This window comes from Oncorhynchus gorbuscha, linkage group LG13 (assembly GCF_021184085.1).
Source record: "Oncorhynchus gorbuscha isolate QuinsamMale2020 ecotype Even-year linkage group LG13, OgorEven_v1.0, whole genome shotgun sequence".
NCBI classification, from domain to species: domain Eukaryota; kingdom Metazoa; phylum Chordata; class Actinopteri; order Salmoniformes; family Salmonidae; genus Oncorhynchus; species Oncorhynchus gorbuscha.
The window spans coordinates 25,960,458-25,978,459 of NC_060185.1; the positions used below are offsets into that span (position 1 = coordinate 25,960,458).

At 43.4% G+C, this 18,002-nt stretch overlaps 1 protein-coding gene across 7 annotated transcripts; it reads left to right on the forward strand.

The window, feature by feature from the left end:
* Positions 1-1,106: 1,106 nt before the first annotated feature.
* On the forward strand, positions 1,107-17,296 carry LOC123992630 (vascular endothelial zinc finger 1-like). 7 transcript variants are annotated; one of them, XM_046293925.1, is made up of 9 exons: positions 1,120-1,219; positions 3,909-3,968; positions 8,043-8,827; positions 9,818-9,919; positions 11,018-11,087; positions 11,319-11,484; positions 13,137-13,181; positions 13,613-13,681; positions 13,875-17,296. In XM_046293925.1, exons 1-9 carry the CDS (start codon positions 1,187-1,189, stop codon positions 14,195-14,197), a joined length of 1,653 nt encoding a protein of 550 aa, XP_046149881.1. In that variant the 5' UTR covers positions 1,120-1,186; the 3' UTR covers positions 14,198-17,296. The 7 variants fall into 7 exon arrangements, with proteins under 7 accessions (XP_046149882.1, XP_046149887.1, XP_046149881.1 ...); XM_046293926.1 differs by lacking the exon at positions 3,909-3,968 and having other exon boundaries at positions 1,107-1,219; XM_046293927.1 differs by lacking the exon at positions 13,613-13,681.
* Positions 17,297-18,002: the final 706 nt, after the last annotated feature.

Consider the following 18,002-nt stretch of genomic DNA (forward strand, 5'->3'; position numbering starts at 1 on the left):
CCATACACTGGCGCTCTGGAACAGAGGACATCAGGACCATTACCCTGCAGTTTGTGAGGGCTGGAATTCAATTGTTACTTTGTGTTGTTGGGCTGAAAGGCTGGATTTGGTGTGGTCCGTGTGTGTCATATGTAAATTACAGGGCAGCCAGTGCCAGTGGGCCAAATATGATCATTAACTGAATTATTGATCAAGTTCATCTAAATTCAAATATTGAGGAAGCATCTGGCTTTCTGAAAACATAAATCTGTCAAAGACAGAAATTGCTAACGAAGCACTAAGGATTGTCATGCCTAGAGCTGTAGACCCATTGATAATTTTTATAATTTAACCTTCATTTAACTAGGCAAGTCAGTTAAGAACAAATTCTTATTTACAATGACAATATACCCAGGACGACGCTGGGCCAATTGTGTGCAGCCCTATGGGACGCCCAATCACAGCTGTTTGTGATACAGCCCAGGATCGAACCAGGGTCTGTAGTGACACCTCAAGCACTGAGGTGAAGTGCCTTAGACCATTGTGCCCCCATCAGATAAAGGACAAATGGTAGGTGCTGAGCACATTTTTTTTTAAATCTGTAAAATCATATAAATGCATGTTATGCATATGTTGTTCCCTAGTTGTGTTATGCAATTCTGTGTTGATGTAAATATTTTCCAATCCCAACCAATTTTGAAAGAATTTCTTAAAATGTTATTTGAAGGGGTTGACAAATAGTAGCTAAACTGAATAGAAACAACATATTTCTTTTTACCTACTGTTTGTGTTGAAGCATAATGTAATGATTGATATATATGGGCACAATCAGTAACCATCTTTGACGATGGCATACTGAAAATGATGTAATTTTATGTTATCTCTTGAAGGCGCTCTAATGGACTAGTTAAGCTCGACAAATGGGGGGCCACATTCCATGTAGTACATATTTTACTGTTTGACACGCCACATCATATGCCATTCAGTCATTTTGCAATACATATATATTAGAAAAATGTTTTATATGAATACTATGTTAATACAAGGCAATTTACAATATCTTGATTTCTGAAAAATCTCTAACGTCCCATAAAAGTAAACTGGAAATGGTTCAGCCCGTAGCGTTACAGGAAGTTGTAGGAGCTGCCATGTTTAGCTGCTTTGTTATAGATTCCTTCTAGGTTTCCTGCAGATTTTAAGTGTTGCAATGGAACCGAGCTGGAGTACATTTTTATTCCAGGTAAGTGTCACGTATGAGTGGTAAATTTGATTAACTACATCTAAATGTTACTACATACCTAATGCATCGTTGCCCCTAGTGAATTTAAACGTTGATTTCTAATTGTTATTCAAGCAAAACAACGGTAGCTAGCTAGCTAATATTGGCTAGCCCAATCCGCTAAACGAGCTAACGTTAGCGAGCTAGCTCGCGACATCAAGCCTAGACTTCCAGCTGTGAAGTATGGATGACGCTCGAGAGGGGGGAAATCTGGTCGGTCTCCCCCATTTTTTTGTAGAAAATTTGTGTTTCGACAGATGTTTGGTCAAGTCCGCCAGTGCATGTTTATAAATCGGATTGTCCCCCAATTAGCTAAATATAAGAAGCAAGCAAAGTGACCATGGCCGCGCGTTGGTTAGTTAGAAAGCTAGCCCGCTGTAAGCTAGCCTCGTAAAGAACGAGAACAATCCCCACCTTCACTCAAGCGGCGAGCCATGCTAACCAACGAATACATTTTCGCAATCAGTGGTTTTTGTTTACTAGTTTTGATGCAATTTGAATAAATGTCTACCGTTAGCCAATCGCATTCCTTTACATTCTGGGCACGAGGATGTAGAGGAGGGACCCCTCACTTCTGATTCTTAACTTTCCCCCGTTTTCCTCGTCCCAAAATATGTAACCGCGGGTTGGAGAAAGAATTCAGACTATGCAGTAAGCTGCTAGATAATTCTTGCACTACTGATCATTTGAAACCCCCCTATGTCTGAAATTTCTATTTGGCAGCTTGCAGAGGATATTCACGTCCTTGGTTGTTTGACTTTAGTGCGATGTAAATTGCAAATCTAGGGATGGTCATCAATTGCCATTGTATTCGGAAATATTGAAATCCAAACTAGTTATTTTTACCCTTTTTAATAAGTAACCACATGATCACGATTATTTAGGAGTTTTTAGAATTTTACTGATGTGTGCTTGTAACGATGTAAAACGTCCAATAACTTAATTGGTCACTTGCCCATATTTAGCAGATGTTATCCCAGGTGCAGTGAAATGCTTGTTTATATCTCCCAACAGTGCAGTAATACCTAACAATAAACACAAAAATTAAGCAATTAATAAATATCAGGACGAGAAATGTCATTGTCTTGAATATAATATATGATGGTTTGTGTATGGACAGTATATGAATAGAAAAGGTGTACAGCAGTAGTTGTATAGGATGAGCCTTGACTAGAATACACTATATGCATATGAAGTCGGTAAAACGGTATGTAAACATTATTCATGTGCCCAGTGTTTCCTAAACTATGTCCTTCATCTTGGTTTTTGCCCTAATTCTACACAGATGATTAAAATGATCAAAGCTTGATGATTATTTGAATCAACTGTGTCGTGCTAGGGCAAAAACCAAAACGTACACTCCTTGGGGACCTGAGGACCGAGTTTGGGGAAACCCTGAACTAGGTAAATAGGGCAGCAGTCAAGAATAAATAAAAAACAAGACTTATTTAAGGTAGTAACCGCGAAAGCCGTCAACTTGGCAGGTACACTACATTCATAGATTGTAGACATTATGTAACCATTCAGAATTCGTCCACCGGCAGTCACGTGTCTGCTAGAGCTTAAAAATACATGTCTTTCCATCACACCTGAGGGATTGCATTTGAGAATCCAGAGTATCTACGCTAGTGTAGATATTTGAACCATCCTCTGTCTGGGTATGGGAAAGCAAATCAGTCATAATTTAAGACCCTTTTCTGTTTTCCTTGAATGTGTCATTAGCATAAGGGGAACAGGCTATTTCTCCTAGTGGACATGTACCTTTTTTTACTGTCCTATGTGACAACCTAAGATGCATAACAAAATGCAGTGTCGGTTAAATTATTAAATGAATTGGACACTTGACCCGTAAGCTTCACACATCCTCTCAAATGGCTTACTATGTAGTGTTCTACTCCCCATCCCAGGTCAAATGTGAACATCAGTGTTGAAATGGGGTCCTTCTGTAGCTCAGTTGGTAGAGCATGGCGCTTGTAACGCCAGGGTAGTGGGTTCGATCCCCGGGACCACCCATACGTAGAATGTATGCACACATGACTGTAAGTCGCTTTGGATAAAAGCGTCTGCTAAATGGCATTTATTATTATTTTTTATATTATATTAAAATGTACGTTTTCAAACCAAGTTTCCACTCCCCCCCCCTACCTACTCCACATAATCATATTGCAGCCATAGTGGTAGGCCTATTTAGTTCTGTTCCCTCAGCTCTTGAGAGTTGCAGCTGTTGCCAGTTAATTGCCGCGAGCCAGGGACCCATGATAATGGTTTTATTTTGTGTCTAACAAGGCACAAATACCTGAAGCTGGTGTGATGGAGCAGTGGAGGAAAATGAAAACTAAGTAGTTACTTGGAGGCGCCGTTTGATTTGCTCGATTTGATGAAGCGTCTAATGAGGCTGTGCGTCACTTGTTATTGTTCTGTAGGCATCAGAGGTTGTGGGGGGGGGGGGTTGGTGTCAAGCTATGCAGCTCTCAATAGTATTCTCGTAATCCTGAATCAGATGAAAATTAGTCATTTCTTTTCTCCCGATTTTTAGGACAAACCTACATTTTTATGATTCCTTTAAGACGATACGTAATAGGGTTTTGTTTTACTGTTAATGCTAACATTTTATTAACAAGCCCAGTATTTTCCTTTTCTTTTGTATTAGTCTTCTGTAGGTCCCATGGTTCCAGGGAATCCACGTAGGGACTACTACACAGGGATCAGAGTAAGTTAATGTTCTCCACAGTAAAATGTCCCTGTAAATCCCCCAACTTCCCTTTTCACAGGTTTTCTGCACATGACATGACCCCCACCCAGCCCTCGAAACATAGATGGAGCATAGTGTGAAGTCAGGATCTTAGTCCTGGTTTCAGGGTTAACAATCGGATCTTGTTGCTTCCCTCATGCAGGTTGGTGCCAGACATTGAGTGTGTTTATCAAGTTTTTTGAGAACAAAAGCAATACCAATATATTTGAACTATTACTGTTGTTTTTAGGATCATAAAATAATTTGGGCACTTGTCTGAGCAAATGGCAAGCTGCTGCCTTGGGGCCTCATTGTCTGATATCTAAACAGATTAACATTGTGGTGAATGAGATTCTCCTCCATTGTAAAGCCCTGCCTCCACATCCCTGACTGACTGAACAACAGAACAGGCTGATTTTTATTTGTTGTAGTTTTATTATCCACACCCCACTCTGTTTCAACACTATTTATCTGGGAATGACCTCAGCCTTCAGAGTGGATTTGTATCAAAATCATCAGAGCAGCGTGAAGGCACAGCAGGCTGCAGCTCCCTATGCGTCTGTGTGTCTTGGTCTGAGCACTTTTCTGTCTCTCTCACACATACACACACACACAGCTAGAAGAAATGCTAATGGTGGTAAGAATTCCAGTCTGGATCCAACTAAAGTGTGGACAGAGGACAAAAAGGGGACATAACACCCTGTGACTGAACCATGTTTTTCTCCCATTCCCCAAAGCACGGCTGCCTATGGTAACTCACTAAGCAGTCTGCAGCGTCCGCCAGCTGAACAGAATCCCCAAATCAGGCAGGACTGGTGTTACAAAGGCCCCCCTGAGGGCCGTAAGTGCATCACTGCTCGGATTTGTGTCTTCTACGGCTCCACAAAAGAGCATAAAGAAAAAGGAACACAATTTGGGATTTTTTTCAGACTCCCCCAGCCCAGACAACCATCCCCTGCCTGCCTGGCTGACCGTATTGGGATGCTTGGCTGAACCTGAAAGCCCAGGGGTCAGCTCTTTAACCTTGCCCTATGGTGATTACGGAAAATAACAAGATCGTCTCAATCGGGGTGTCTTTGGTCGGCCCGTTGTAAGGTTGCTGGTTACAATGTGAAACTCTATTCGCACACCAACCAAAAATATTCATAAACCCCCTGCCCCCCCCACCCATTCTTTGGGGCCTGCCGTGACCAATTGGACAATGCCAGCAGCTGCAGCTGTCCTCTGTACACTGCTCTATTAGCTACCAGTGTTGGGTCATTTTTTTGCTACCTTATCAGTTTTTGTTACACTACTACACATTTTTTTTCAACCACTGCAAAACAATAGACAATCAGCAGCATTTTGTATGATTATTAGGAGGTCATAATGGAATAATTTACTAATTTAGTGTGTTTTTAAAGGAAATATTTAAATGTTAGGTTTTAATGACTGGTTGTAGTAGGTTATATGAGCCTGTGTGATGAATGTGAGTTTGAGAGTATGACGCCTCAACCAGCCTGCGCCCACAGAGCCACTTGAAAGTGGTGTGAAATTGCTCCAAAGGGGATATTTATAGCAGATGTGTAAGCAGCTATTACAACATGTCCTGAGACACGACAGAAGTTTAATTTCAAACAGTTAGCATTGATAGGTTCTGTTACCACCATTCAAAACGACACTGAATAGTGAAGGGACCAGTTGCCCATCGTTGCAGATGGATACCGTGTTCAGGAGGCAGACCATGGGAGGAAATGTTGATGTAGATGAGAAACTACCTGAACTTTGACCAATTGTCAAAGCAACCGTTCTGGACAATATTTGTTTACCGAGGGCACCATTTTTGTCAATATAATGTAGTTTTGTGAGTATCCAAAGGTTCCTTGTGGTGCCAAGTCCGGCTCCTCAGTCTGGCGTCATATTCAGTTGTGTTGGGGTTAGGTATTGTTGACTAACATGCAGGTTGTCCCATGCTAGATGTTCTGCCAGTAGAGAGAACTAATCGGCTCATTCACCACAGGAGATCACCTTACATGCAACAGATTTAGATTGAGTGGCAGGGAGCTCTGTGTGTTCATCTCTGAAGGACTCATTTGAGCAGATCTCGAGTTGCGGCACTTGAATACTTTGGGTGTACAATGCCATATTTAGTCATCATAGTTCAAAAAACTGAAGAGTTTGTGGGAAAGGTCAAGATACTTAAGTCTACAAAGGGAAATTAACCTGTTGCTTCATTGTATGTTTACTGTATATTGTTCATGTTCTGGCATGACACAACTGACTTTACTTCACCCTCTGTGCTCAAATTGCAGTTTCTGTTTCTTTATTATACTGAACAAAAATATAAACACAACATGTAAAGTGTTGGTCCCATGTTTCATGAGCTGAAATGAAAGATCCCAGAAATGTTCCATGTGCACAAAAAAACAATTTCTCTTAAATTTTGTGCACAATTCTGTTTTCATCGCTGTTAGTATTTTTTCTTTGCCAAGATAATCGATCCTCCTGAAAGGTGTGACATCAAGAAGCTGATTAAACGGCATGATCATTACACACGTGGACCTTGTGCTGGGGACAATAAAAGGCCACAGTAAAATGTACAGTTCTATCACATTAATGCCACAGATGTCTCAAGTTGAGGGAGTGTGCAATTGGCATGCTGACTGCAGGACTGTACACCAGAGCTGTAGCCAGATATTTGAATGTTAATTTCTCTACCACAAACTGCCTCCAACATTGTTTTAGAAAATTTGGCAGTATGGCCAACCGGCCTCACAACCGCAGACCACATGTAACCACGCCAGCCCAGCACCTCCACATCCGTCTTCTTCACCTGCGGGATCGTCTGAAACGATTACAACTCATCCAGGCACACCTATGGCAGGGCCCCTGCCCAGTCGTGAAATCCATAGATTAGGGCCTAATTAATTTATTTCAATTGACTGATTCCCTTTATATGAACTCTAACTCAGTAAAATTGTTGAAATTGTTGCATTTTTATCTTTTTGTTCTTTATAGTTTATATGGAACCTGCAACAGCTGCCTCTTAACCCTTCTCTCCCCTAATAACCCTTGTCTCCTGACCCTTGTCCCCTTGTCTCTTGCCACATTCATCAAGGCTGCGCACTTGTTTTTTCTGAGGGGCTCAGATGCCTGGCCTGGAAATGACTCTCTATTTCTGAGAAATTAATGGCTGTTCCTCTGTTTTAATCAATCAAATGTATTTATAAAGCCATTTTTACATCAGCAGATGTCACAAAGTGCTATACAGAAACCCAGTCTAAAACCCCAAACGGCAAGCAATGCAGATGTAGAAGCACGGTGACTAGTGAAGACTCCCTAGAAAGTCAGGAACCTAGGAAGAAACCTAGATGGGAACCAGGCTCTGAGGGGTGGCCAGTCCTTGTATGGCTGTGGCGGGTGGAGTTTATAAGCGTACATGGCCATATAAAGCCAGATTGTTCCTCAATATGTTCAAACATTCATAGATGACCAGCATGGTCTAATCATCATCATCAGTGGTTGTAGAGGGTGCAACAAGTCAGTTTGCTTTTCATAGCCCAGCATTCAGAGTTAGACAGCAGGTCCGGGACAAGGTAGCAGGTCAGGGTTCCATAGCCGCAGGCAGAACAGTTGAAACTGGTGCAGCAGCATGACCAGATGGACTGGGGACAGCAAGGAAGACCGGGTACTCCTGAGGCAAGGTCCTAGAGCTCAGAGAGTGAATTAGAGGGAGCATACTTAAATTCACACAGGACACACAGGATAAGACAGGAGAAATACTCCAGATATAACAGACAGACCCTAGGGGATAAAGTTGTCATACTCTGCTCAGTCCTTTTGGAGAAATGGGAAGTCCTGTTGCTTTCTGTTTTTACTTTCGTCCCCATCACTAATTACAATTGTAAGCACATCTTGGAAACAGTGATAGTTCTGCTGACAAGGCTGTCCGTTTCAGCTCTCGAGCAGTCCTCCTTCTCCCCCCCCTCTGCTGTAGTAGCTTTAAGGGTGTGGGACTGTCTAGACTGTGTACTGATGTGCTTCTGCATGGCTGTCTTTGTGTTGTCCTTCTAGCAGGCCAATGAAGCCCTGCATCACCAGCACCAGGTGGCCCAGAACAGCTTGCTGCCTCTCCTCCAGTCAGGAGGACCAGAGCCTGTGGACCAGAAGCCTGTGATGCCCATCCTCTTGGACCAGAAGCCCCCAGTCAGCGTCGCTGAGCTCCTCAAGGACAATGTAGCCAGCGGGACGGGGGGAGGAGGCGGCGGTGGTCCCGTTGCAGTGGTGAAGAAAGAGCCGAAGTCCAAAACACCGTTCATCTGCGGCTACTGCAACAAAGCCTTCCGGGACAGTTACCATCTCAGACGGCACGAGTCCTGCCACACTGGCGTCAAGATGGTGTCCCGTCCCAAGAAGACACAGACAGCGCCCACGATGGTGCCCATGATCTCCACAGTGCCGCAGCGCGAGAACAGCGGCGGCCAGCCCTCTTACATATCCACCATCGCTGGCATCCTCACCACAGCAACCACCTCGGCCTCCACGGGCTCCAGCATCATGTCTCCCACCATGGTGCCCCAGCAGCATCAACATCAGCAGCATCAGCAGCAGAGCCAGCCCAAGAAGCCTGCCAAGCCAGTGAAGAAGAACCACGGCTGTGAGATGTGTGGCAAGGCCTTCCGTGACGTCTACCACCTGAATCGTCACAAGCTGTCCCACTCGGACGAGAAGCCCTTCGAGTGTCCCATCTGCCAGCAGCGCTTCAAGAGGAAGGACCGCATGACCTACCACGTGCGCTCACACGACGGGGGCGTTCACAAACCTTACATCTGCTCTGTCTGTGGGAAGGGCTTCTCCAGGTGCGTGGCACAGTTAAACTTACTCAAGTTTCCCTTTTCTTGTCCACTTACGAAATGCTGAGTAGTCCATAATGTTATTGTCCAGAGCACATGATGTTGTAATTGTCAATGCATTCTGAGAGTGAATTTATTGTGTGAGGTTAGTTGGAATTTCACACATTTCTTACCATTACCACTGCACTGAAGGTGATTCCCCTCTCCATTTCTAATATATTTCCTTATTGTGGGGTTGAAAAGCAAGAGGGCAATATTACAACTTTCCAAAAGTCGTCTTTATTCAGAATCTGTTTCATTTATGTACAGGATATGACTGTAGCCCGTTATGCCTTTATTTTTGTTTTTACAATTGGGCAGATTGTTTTGTTGGTCTGCACCTGCTGAAGTCTAACTATGTTAGATGCAGCCCTAGACGAATATGATATGGATGATGGCATACAAGTACATGGTGGGCTTGGTTGGGTAAAAACATTCCACTTAATTGATATTCAGTTGACAGTAGCCAAATAATTTGAAGGTGTGATGACTTGTAATGTTGGAAATCCCCACGTGTTGGAATGTAATTGAGTTGAATTGGACTGGTTAAACCCTCTCAATTGATAGGCTGTTAGGACCAGTGCTTTGCATACGGATGTTTCTGCTATGATGCTTTAATACACCTTCTGGCTATGTGCATTATGTACAATTTCCACTTTGAATGAAATTCCCCAAGCAAAGAACAATAAGTAGAGTATCATTTCAATGCCTAAATTCACATACCGGAAGGCCTATTTATATGGTATCTCTGAGACCTTGTCCTTTAATGGTTGTTCTGGACCACTTCTTGTTTGTGTGTAGCTTTATGAAGCTTGGCCATTATTACTGATGCCCCACGCAGCTTCCGTTTAGACCCTAGTACTGGCTCATGACATACATGGTGGGGCACTGTGTGCATTTAAACAGTATCTGGAGCTTTACGTGCGTCACAGCAGTCCCTCGTGTCCCCCCTCTCAGGGATGTCAGCACGGGACAGGGAGACTACTGCAGGGGCCAGACGGTACCAGAAGAGATGGTCCTGGGTCTCCAGTGTCACTCCTGCAGCTCCCAAGGCCAATGGTAGTGTTCTGACTCATTGACGGGTCTGATTTCTAATCACCAATTTAGCACCTCTCCTTTTTGCCCTTTCCAATATTGGAGAGCACATGTCTCCTCACCCCAACTCCTTCAGACATCCATTAAGTTGTCCGTCAACATAGTTTTGTTTCTGAGCTAAATTATTAGCAACTAGGGAAGGAAGGATATTGTATCATATCTAATGACTTGCAAAGTAACATCTTACTCTTGTGCGGCGAGAGGTGCATGTTCATTTTCACGTTTGGCAGTTCTGAAAAAGGCTATTCCCCTCTTAAACGAAGGAGCGTTGTTGGAGGGGAGATATGAGCTTTTCAGCTCCACTGCACTCCTGAGGAGATGGGATTGGACTCCTGCTAGCCATCACAAAAAGCCTGCTAGTGAGAAACCGCCTCCTTCGAGACTTTTTCAAGCCACACTCTCCTCTTTTGTTTGAGGGGAATTCTCTGGCTGCGTTTGTCCAGTAGCAACATTTCACTAGTGCGGCTTAGTTGGGGCAGAGGAGGAGAACTGAGAGACACAGCTGTGGTTGCCACATCATTGTCTTCTTCGGGGGTATATTGTAGAACAGGTATGATTTTCTGTCATGTTGTTGGATAGAGTTCCAGCTAGATTTTGAAGTGACAAAATTCCATCCTTCTCTGGTAATTTATTTTTGGTGGGGCTCAACTGAATAACTCTGGTTTTGTTGCAAGAACATAGATTATTAATAATAATAAATAATAATATATGCCATTTAGCAGACGCTTTTATTACTTTGGGAGAAGGAATGCTTGTGTCCCATGGGTCAAATATGGGCCGCCATGGGACTAACATTCATTACATAAAACATCCGCAGTAATAGCCTTCGATACAATTTACATAATTTAATTATTAAGAAATGGCAGTGGGTTCAGAGAATTTGTCATTTGCATGCAACCTTTTGTCGGCCCATTTGTTAATTTAATCACGTGTCAACGGTGTAGTAGTGTGTGCAGCTACTGTCAATGTATGGAGTGAGTTATAAAGCTGTTACCTGTATTGTAGCTACTATACCAGGTTTTAAAGTGCCTGTGCTCTTCTGTGTCCTCTCTCCCCCTGCAGGCCTGACCATCTAAGCTGTCATGTGAAGCATGTTCATTCATCAGAGAGACCCTTCAAATGCCAAGTAACGGTAAGGAGCCAGGCATCCTCCTCCGGGACGCCCCCTTCCCTGTTTATGTTCACGCTCCTATTTACTCCTGGTTTGTTGGATTAAGGAAATGATTAGTATGCGATCTCCCAATTGTAAATTAGTATACAATATTGAATCTCCCCTGAGTCTTCAGGATGCAGACTGTGTACACAGACTGATTGAGATTGTCTCCCCTAATATCCCCCTCAATGTCCCTGTATACCTCCCCAGGCCTGCACCTCTGCTTTCGCCACCAAAGACCGCCTGCGCTCCCACATGATCCGACACGAGGGCAAGGTGACCTGCAACATCTGTGGCAAGATGCTGAGCGCTGCCTACATTACCAGCCACCTCAAGACCCACGGCCAGGCCAGCTTCAACAACCCCTGTAATAAAGGTATGCCAGGCAGCCTCCACCACTCCCTCCCCTACGCCACACCTAGCCTGGGGTCCTCCAGACCCACGGCCAGGCCAGCTTCAACAACCCCTGTAATAAAGGTATGCCAGGCAGCCTCCACCACTCCCTCCCCTACGCCACACCTAGCCTGGGGTCCTCCAGACCCACGGCCAGGCCAGCTTCAACAACCCCTGTAATAAAGTTATGCCAGGCAGCCTCCACCACTCCCTCCCCTACGCCACACCTAGCCTGGGGTCCTCCAGACCCACGGCCAGGCCAGCTTCAACAACCCCTGTAATAAAGGTATGCCAGGCAGCCTCCACCACTCCCTCCCCCAAGCCACACCTAGCCTGGGGTCCTCCAGACCTAGGTATTAAATCATATTTTTATTCTTAAAAATCATTTAGGTACTTATTCCGTCTCCATCTTTATGCTGAAAGCACCCCAGGCCTTGTTGTTCAGTGCTGTACTATACACAATAGGAAAGCACTTTGTCAGGTTTGTCATGCGGGGTGTAATCATTCCGATTCTGTTGCTACACTTTTCCTAAATGGAAGCAAGCAGAATGAAATGTGGAGGGACCTACCTGAATTTGTCCAATAGAAACTCTTGTTTTTATCTGTTTGGTTCTTAAAAGGTTTCCGTAATGAATACACCCCAGGTTTCTGAAGTTGTCATCAGATTTCAGATTTTTTTTCCAGTCACAAAATCATAAGAGTGGGAAGTGACTCATGTCCGACTGTATTTGATTCCAATATATATTTGGGTCAGGATAAAGAATGTTTAGGAAAATGCCATATTTATCTTGGCTGTTTTCATGGACATTCATCTCCTTCAGAGCAGCACCAGATTACAGATTCAAATGTACTGCACAACAGTCCACAACTGACAAGGACTGTGTCGTTACCACTCATTCATTAATTGATATCATGATCATGTCAGTGTGCTGGGGCTCACCTTCAGGCCAGCCCAGTCTGGTTTGTTTGTTGTTTGCACATGTGTGGTGGTGTTGACAAGTATCTCTGCTGACAGAAATGGATAGCCTGTAGCAAGGAATCTTTTAGGAGACGGTCTAAATTTAAAGGGCTTTGCACGTTCAATTCATTTGACGCACACAGCAAAGTAGTGCAGCAACACAAGTCATTCAAATGCGATATACGATCCGTTCAAACAAATAATTCAATATCCTCTCATTAAGTGTTGATGGGCCTGTGTGCGGTTTTCAAACTCAGTGGGTATCTTGTTTCTGTCAGCTCTTGAAATTGAGGTTCATGACGTCTGCTCTGTCATTGGTTTGTCAAACTTCCACTCACTTATTGGTGTTAAGGTCCAGTTTGGAAGAATAAGATCGCTCTGACGCATTTTTCATGGGATTGATCACTCTAAAATAGCAAGGGCTATTGTTCAGCAAACCCTTGTCATTTTATACAATGGGTATGCATATGATACAACAAATCACATTTTTGTTCCCACCAGCTACGACACGCTATAAACATTTTAGTACTTGGTAGAAGACCATTCGTGTATCTAACCCAATGACCTGTAAACCCCTATGCGCTGCTGCCACCCCTGGCACTCAGGCCCAAATGATGCCCTGTCCCAATCAGTCCTGTCAATAAATGTAACCACTATCTGTCTGTATCTCTGAATAGGGCTAAGTGACTGGCAGTGGAACCACCACTCAGGGATACGAAAAGGTAATCTAGTAACTAAAGCTGAAACCCATCCCGATCCCAACCCCTCCAAATTTGTAGCTGTATATTCTTACTTATGCATTGACGTGGCCCATTTTCCACTACAGATCTGTTTTCTAGCCTAGCGTGTGTAGCTGTAGTGGTTTTCCAACCAAGTCGTTGCAGATGCTTGTGTGTTTTTGTGTGTTATGGTTATTCAGGTAACAGGGTTTTATTTCATTAAGCTGGATCAATAAGTTAGCTAGCCAAATAACTTTGATAAACCTTAAATTACAACTCGGCAGGTTTAAGTGGAATATGGGTTGTTGAAGGTATTGAGGTAATTATACCATACCATTTCAAGTTGACTATAGTATGAAATAAAGTGTTTCTGAATATTCTCTGAAAGTTAGCTGGCTAGCACATTGATCCTGCTTTTTGAATTGCCCCCTCAGGTGAGTTGACGGTAGGAGAGATCTTAAATAACTCGTTCCAAGTCCTTATGGACATCTCTCGTTTTCAAGGTAGGTTCATAAGAATCCTACCATTTTGTTTTTTCATGTCTAATCATTTTAGTGTGTGTGACTGCTGCAGTGACTCCAACCTCAGCCCCTCTAACCCTGTGGAGCTTGGGGTTATCCTAAATGGTTTGTAAGGACCGATCATCCAGCTCATTCTCTTTATTTCGCTCCTTCCCGCCCTCTTGTCTTTCCTCAGACTCCAACACCGTGCACAACTCTGGCTCGGCAACACCTGTCACCAACTCTGCCGCCATCACCTCTGCGATGAACCGCAGCAACGCCAGCAACCCGGTGACCATCGCTGCCCAGATGAACATCACCACCAGCACGGTCAACATCACCTCTCCAATCAACTTGCAGCACCCAGTGACCATCACCGGGCCCATGAATATAGCCCACCCTGTGGCCATCACCTCTGGGATGCCCATGAATATAACCGGGCCGCTTAACATCGCCATGCGGCCCATGGATAGCATGCCTTTTCTCTCCCAGGTCCTGCCTTCCTCCCCTCCCTGGTAGTAACCCCTTCCCTGGCCCCTGGTTAGCATCTCTTTATCAACCCCTCCCATCTCTCTCCTTCTACCCCCAAACCACCACCACTTCCTCCCTTGCTTTAGCAGACCTTCCTCCTTACCAGGAGTACTATAGATGATGTTGTAGTATGGGGGGCTAGCTGGACGCTGTACCCGTCTGTCTGGCTGCAGTTGCTGCAGCAGTGAATGCAGCATGATGAGAGGTGGACTGGCCAGCCCCTGTAGATGCTGGTGCATTTTATTTCATTTAACCGCCGGTAGGAGGACAGTCCTGGAAGGCATGTGAAGTCTCAAAAGGGGAAATGGAGCTTTTGAATGATGCACCAAGTGGAAGCCTGACGTAAACAAACGGGTTATGCCTCGCCTCTTGCGTCAACATACCTGCACATTTGGCATTGGAATGAAACTGTAACACAAATGTATTGCTGGTATTAATGTCTTTTAAATGCTCTCTTACAGAGCAGATGGTTTTTATATTTGTTTTCCTTTGTTATTATAGCCTGCTAATCAGTATTTAATAGTTGTAATAATTGTAAGGAGTTCAGTACAACAAAAGGGACAAAGGCTACCATTTTGCGGGAGGGTGATTTTTTTTTTTTCTGGATAATTTTTAGGCACCACAGTTATATCTTAGGCCAATGCCTTTGACTACATAATGTGAGCTCTCCCAGGTCCTGAACATCTCTGGAAAACGGTCACTTCTCACTGCTGGATACTGTAAACCTATACATAATTTTTATTTTTTTAAGTAGTTCTAAGTTGTATGTCATATGAATTCACAAAGTAGCCGGAGGACATTAGTGGTAATGTTACAGGAACACAAGGAGGAAATGCCTGGCACTGAAAGCATATCCCCAAGTTAATGTCCTGAAAACAGCAGTATTATCAAGGATCAAAAGGTTTAGTGTTGGCTGAGAGCCCTGTTAATGTAGAGGCTACCAGAGCCACCTAGTGGCACAGTAGACACTATGCTGAAAAAGTGGTCCCAAAGTTCACCTTTTAACATTTTTGAATATAGTTATGTTGGGAGAGGTTTTGATAGGGCCATTTTATCCCCCTCCCTTTTTGATTGCTAGTTTAGGATCCTATGTGTTTACTTCTACTCAAGAACCTTACTGAGTGTTGCCCAATGTTTTGATGAGTAAAAGGATCAAATCAAGTTTAACACACAACCTTGACCTTTTACCCTTTCATTGTAAATATTAAAACACACAATTATTTTGTCTTTGCCTGTCAGAAAAGAAAGAAAAAAGTAGATATCTTTCAACACAGGTCAGAGCTGCAAGTACTTTATCGTTGTCGATATGGCCGTCCAATGGACTACTTTTGCAGTTTACTTCCAAGGTTAGTTTAAGGTTTTTCTGTCTCCTGAGGTCCTTTTGTTATATTACTGTAGAACCAAAACTGCCATCTGGAGCCTGAGGTGCCCTGAAAGAGAGTGGGAGCAGAGACTAGAGGCTGTATCCACTACATGTTCTAGAAGAATCAAAGGTTATAGGTCAAGGGTCACAGGGCTGCTTCCTTGCCGTGCCTACTGGCTCTGCCTAGGCCTACGTTCAGTACACAGGCCTCTCACTCAATTGGCAGGTTCTCTTAAAGAGCATGTGTAGCTGACACGACACATTGCCCAAAAATCAGGCTGTATGGGTTTGGTAGGAACAGGCGGTGCATTCAAACGTTACACTGGTGGACACTCTAGAGACTTGTGGCCTCGCCTTCCTTGTGTCGGTCTTGGGAGCGGCAAGGTGTTTGAGGCCTTTGATAGTATTGTATGCATGCCAACACAGTGCCCCAAGGGAATTGCTGGAATGGAATGGCGGGTGGTCTTGTTGCCATTTGGATTCCTTTTCCATCGATGTTGCATGTGGATGTCTGAGCTCGTCCAAGTTTGGATTTAGTTTTTTAAAACTCGTTAGAAGGCTAGTGACTTTTACTGAAAGAAAACACTACAAAAAAAATAGTTTTGAAGTATGTGTGTTGTCCTTCCGCAGTAGCTGTAACTAGTGTGCCTGACCTACTTTGCAACAACACTATTCCACACTTCTGCTTCCTCTTCTAGATGTGATGGACATAGACTTAGACAACACTAGTGCCCAAAAGCCCATTTTTGCATGGGAAGCACCAATGAGGACTATTTGAAGTAGTCAACTACGTGGGACTTCCAATGGGTTAAGGAAGGAACACATCACATAATTCCATCCAGGTCATCAGGAGGGATCAGCCAATGAATTAAACTTGTGAGGAAACATTCCTTAACTGCAGTTGGCAGTAAATTGCCAACCCTGGATTTAAACCTGTTCAAACAACACTCTTCGTGACAGTATGCGCCCTTTCAGTTTGTTGGCCAAGTCATGGAAGTAATAGAATGTTGACTATTTCAAAATGGAGATGGCCTCAATGGCGCTGCCTGCGCTTTCGCAGATGTCATGTCTATGGTGATGGACTTGTTTTGTGAAGGAAGCCTTAACTGTTCAGATGGCTAAGAGCTAGACAGCCCCCTCAACCAAATTGAAATGTTGTGATTTTTTTTTTGAAGTATGATGAACACTGAATAAAGTGTTTTGTAAGTAACATTCTGTTAACATATTTGAGAAAATGGTCTGTTTTTTTTAAAGGGCCATTACTCTTATGCATCATCAATTTATTTTTAACCAAATGCTTTTAATTTTTTTGCAATGACACTACATTTATTTTGTTAAATGCAATGATTTGTTTTGGTCTTAACCTTTGATTTTGGAAAAGTGAAGTTGGTCTGATCTCAAATCTTTCTCTGAATTGGGAGATCTTGGAGTCCTGTGAAGGCTGCTGAATGTATATCTTTGTACAAAACCATTTAGTTCAGAGGACATGTTAGTTATGATAGACACATGCAAGGGAAAAAAACTAGAACCTTTTTATAAATCTTTTTGTATTAGAACATTAACAATGGTAATTTTGTATATACAAAGACTAGGCTTTCTGATTAGCAGAAAGGTAACATTCCTACATTTTTAAATGTCTGTCAAGAATAATTGTAAACATATGCGCAATGTTTTTATGTGCCTTTTTATTTGGGTTGTCTAAATAAAATAATTATAAAACATGATTGTGGATTGTCCATACTGAGTCTGCAGGGAGGACAGAGTTAACATTTGGCTCCCCCAACACTTCCTAAAAGGTCTCTCGCTTTCTCTCTAACTCTATTTCTCTTTCCCCCTCCCCCTCAGGTGTCTACACTGCCTGGCTCACAGTTGGAGTATGGTGTACTGATAAGTGCCTCTGTGACTGTTTGCGTACTGAGAGGATTTTAGGTGTATTGTGCCAAACCATGCGCATGAAAACAATTTATTTATTTCTACACATTTTACCTGTTGGTGCCTTTTTTTAGTCCTGACTGACTGTCATCTGGTTCTGTGCATGAGGAGTCAGCTCCCAAGTCATTTACAGGGCAAGGATAAACATGCATATGCCATTTAGCAGACGCTTTTATCCAAAGCGACTTACAATCATGTGTGCATACATTCTACGTATGGGTGGTCCCGGGGGATCGAACCCACTACCCTGGCATTACAAGCGCCATGCTCTACCAACTGAGCTACAGAAGGACGACTGAAGAGGATGGAGTGAGGACTTCACACACACACACTCACCGGACAGTTGTAGGTACACCACCGCATTCATGAAAATGGATTGCTCTGAAAGGGAGTCTGTGGTTTTATATAACTACAAACTCAGCAAAAAAAAAAAATCCTCTCACTGTCAACTGTTTATTTTCAGCAAACTTAACGTGTAAATATTTGTGTGAACATAAG

Excerpts from the sequence above, each read along its gene's own strand:
- LOC123992630 (XM_046293925.1), top strand. The coding sequence starts at position 1,187 with ATGGAACCGAGCTGGAGTACATTTTTATTCCAG. Across the intron at positions 11,088-11,318 it reads CCTTCAAATGCCAAGTAACG|GCCTGCACCTCTGCTTTCGC; the intron begins GTAAGGAGCCAG and ends ATACCTCCCCAG. Across the intron at positions 11,485-13,136 it reads CAACAACCCCTGTAATAAAG|GGCTAAGTGACTGGCAGTGG; the intron begins GTATGCCAGGCA and ends ATCTCTGAATAG.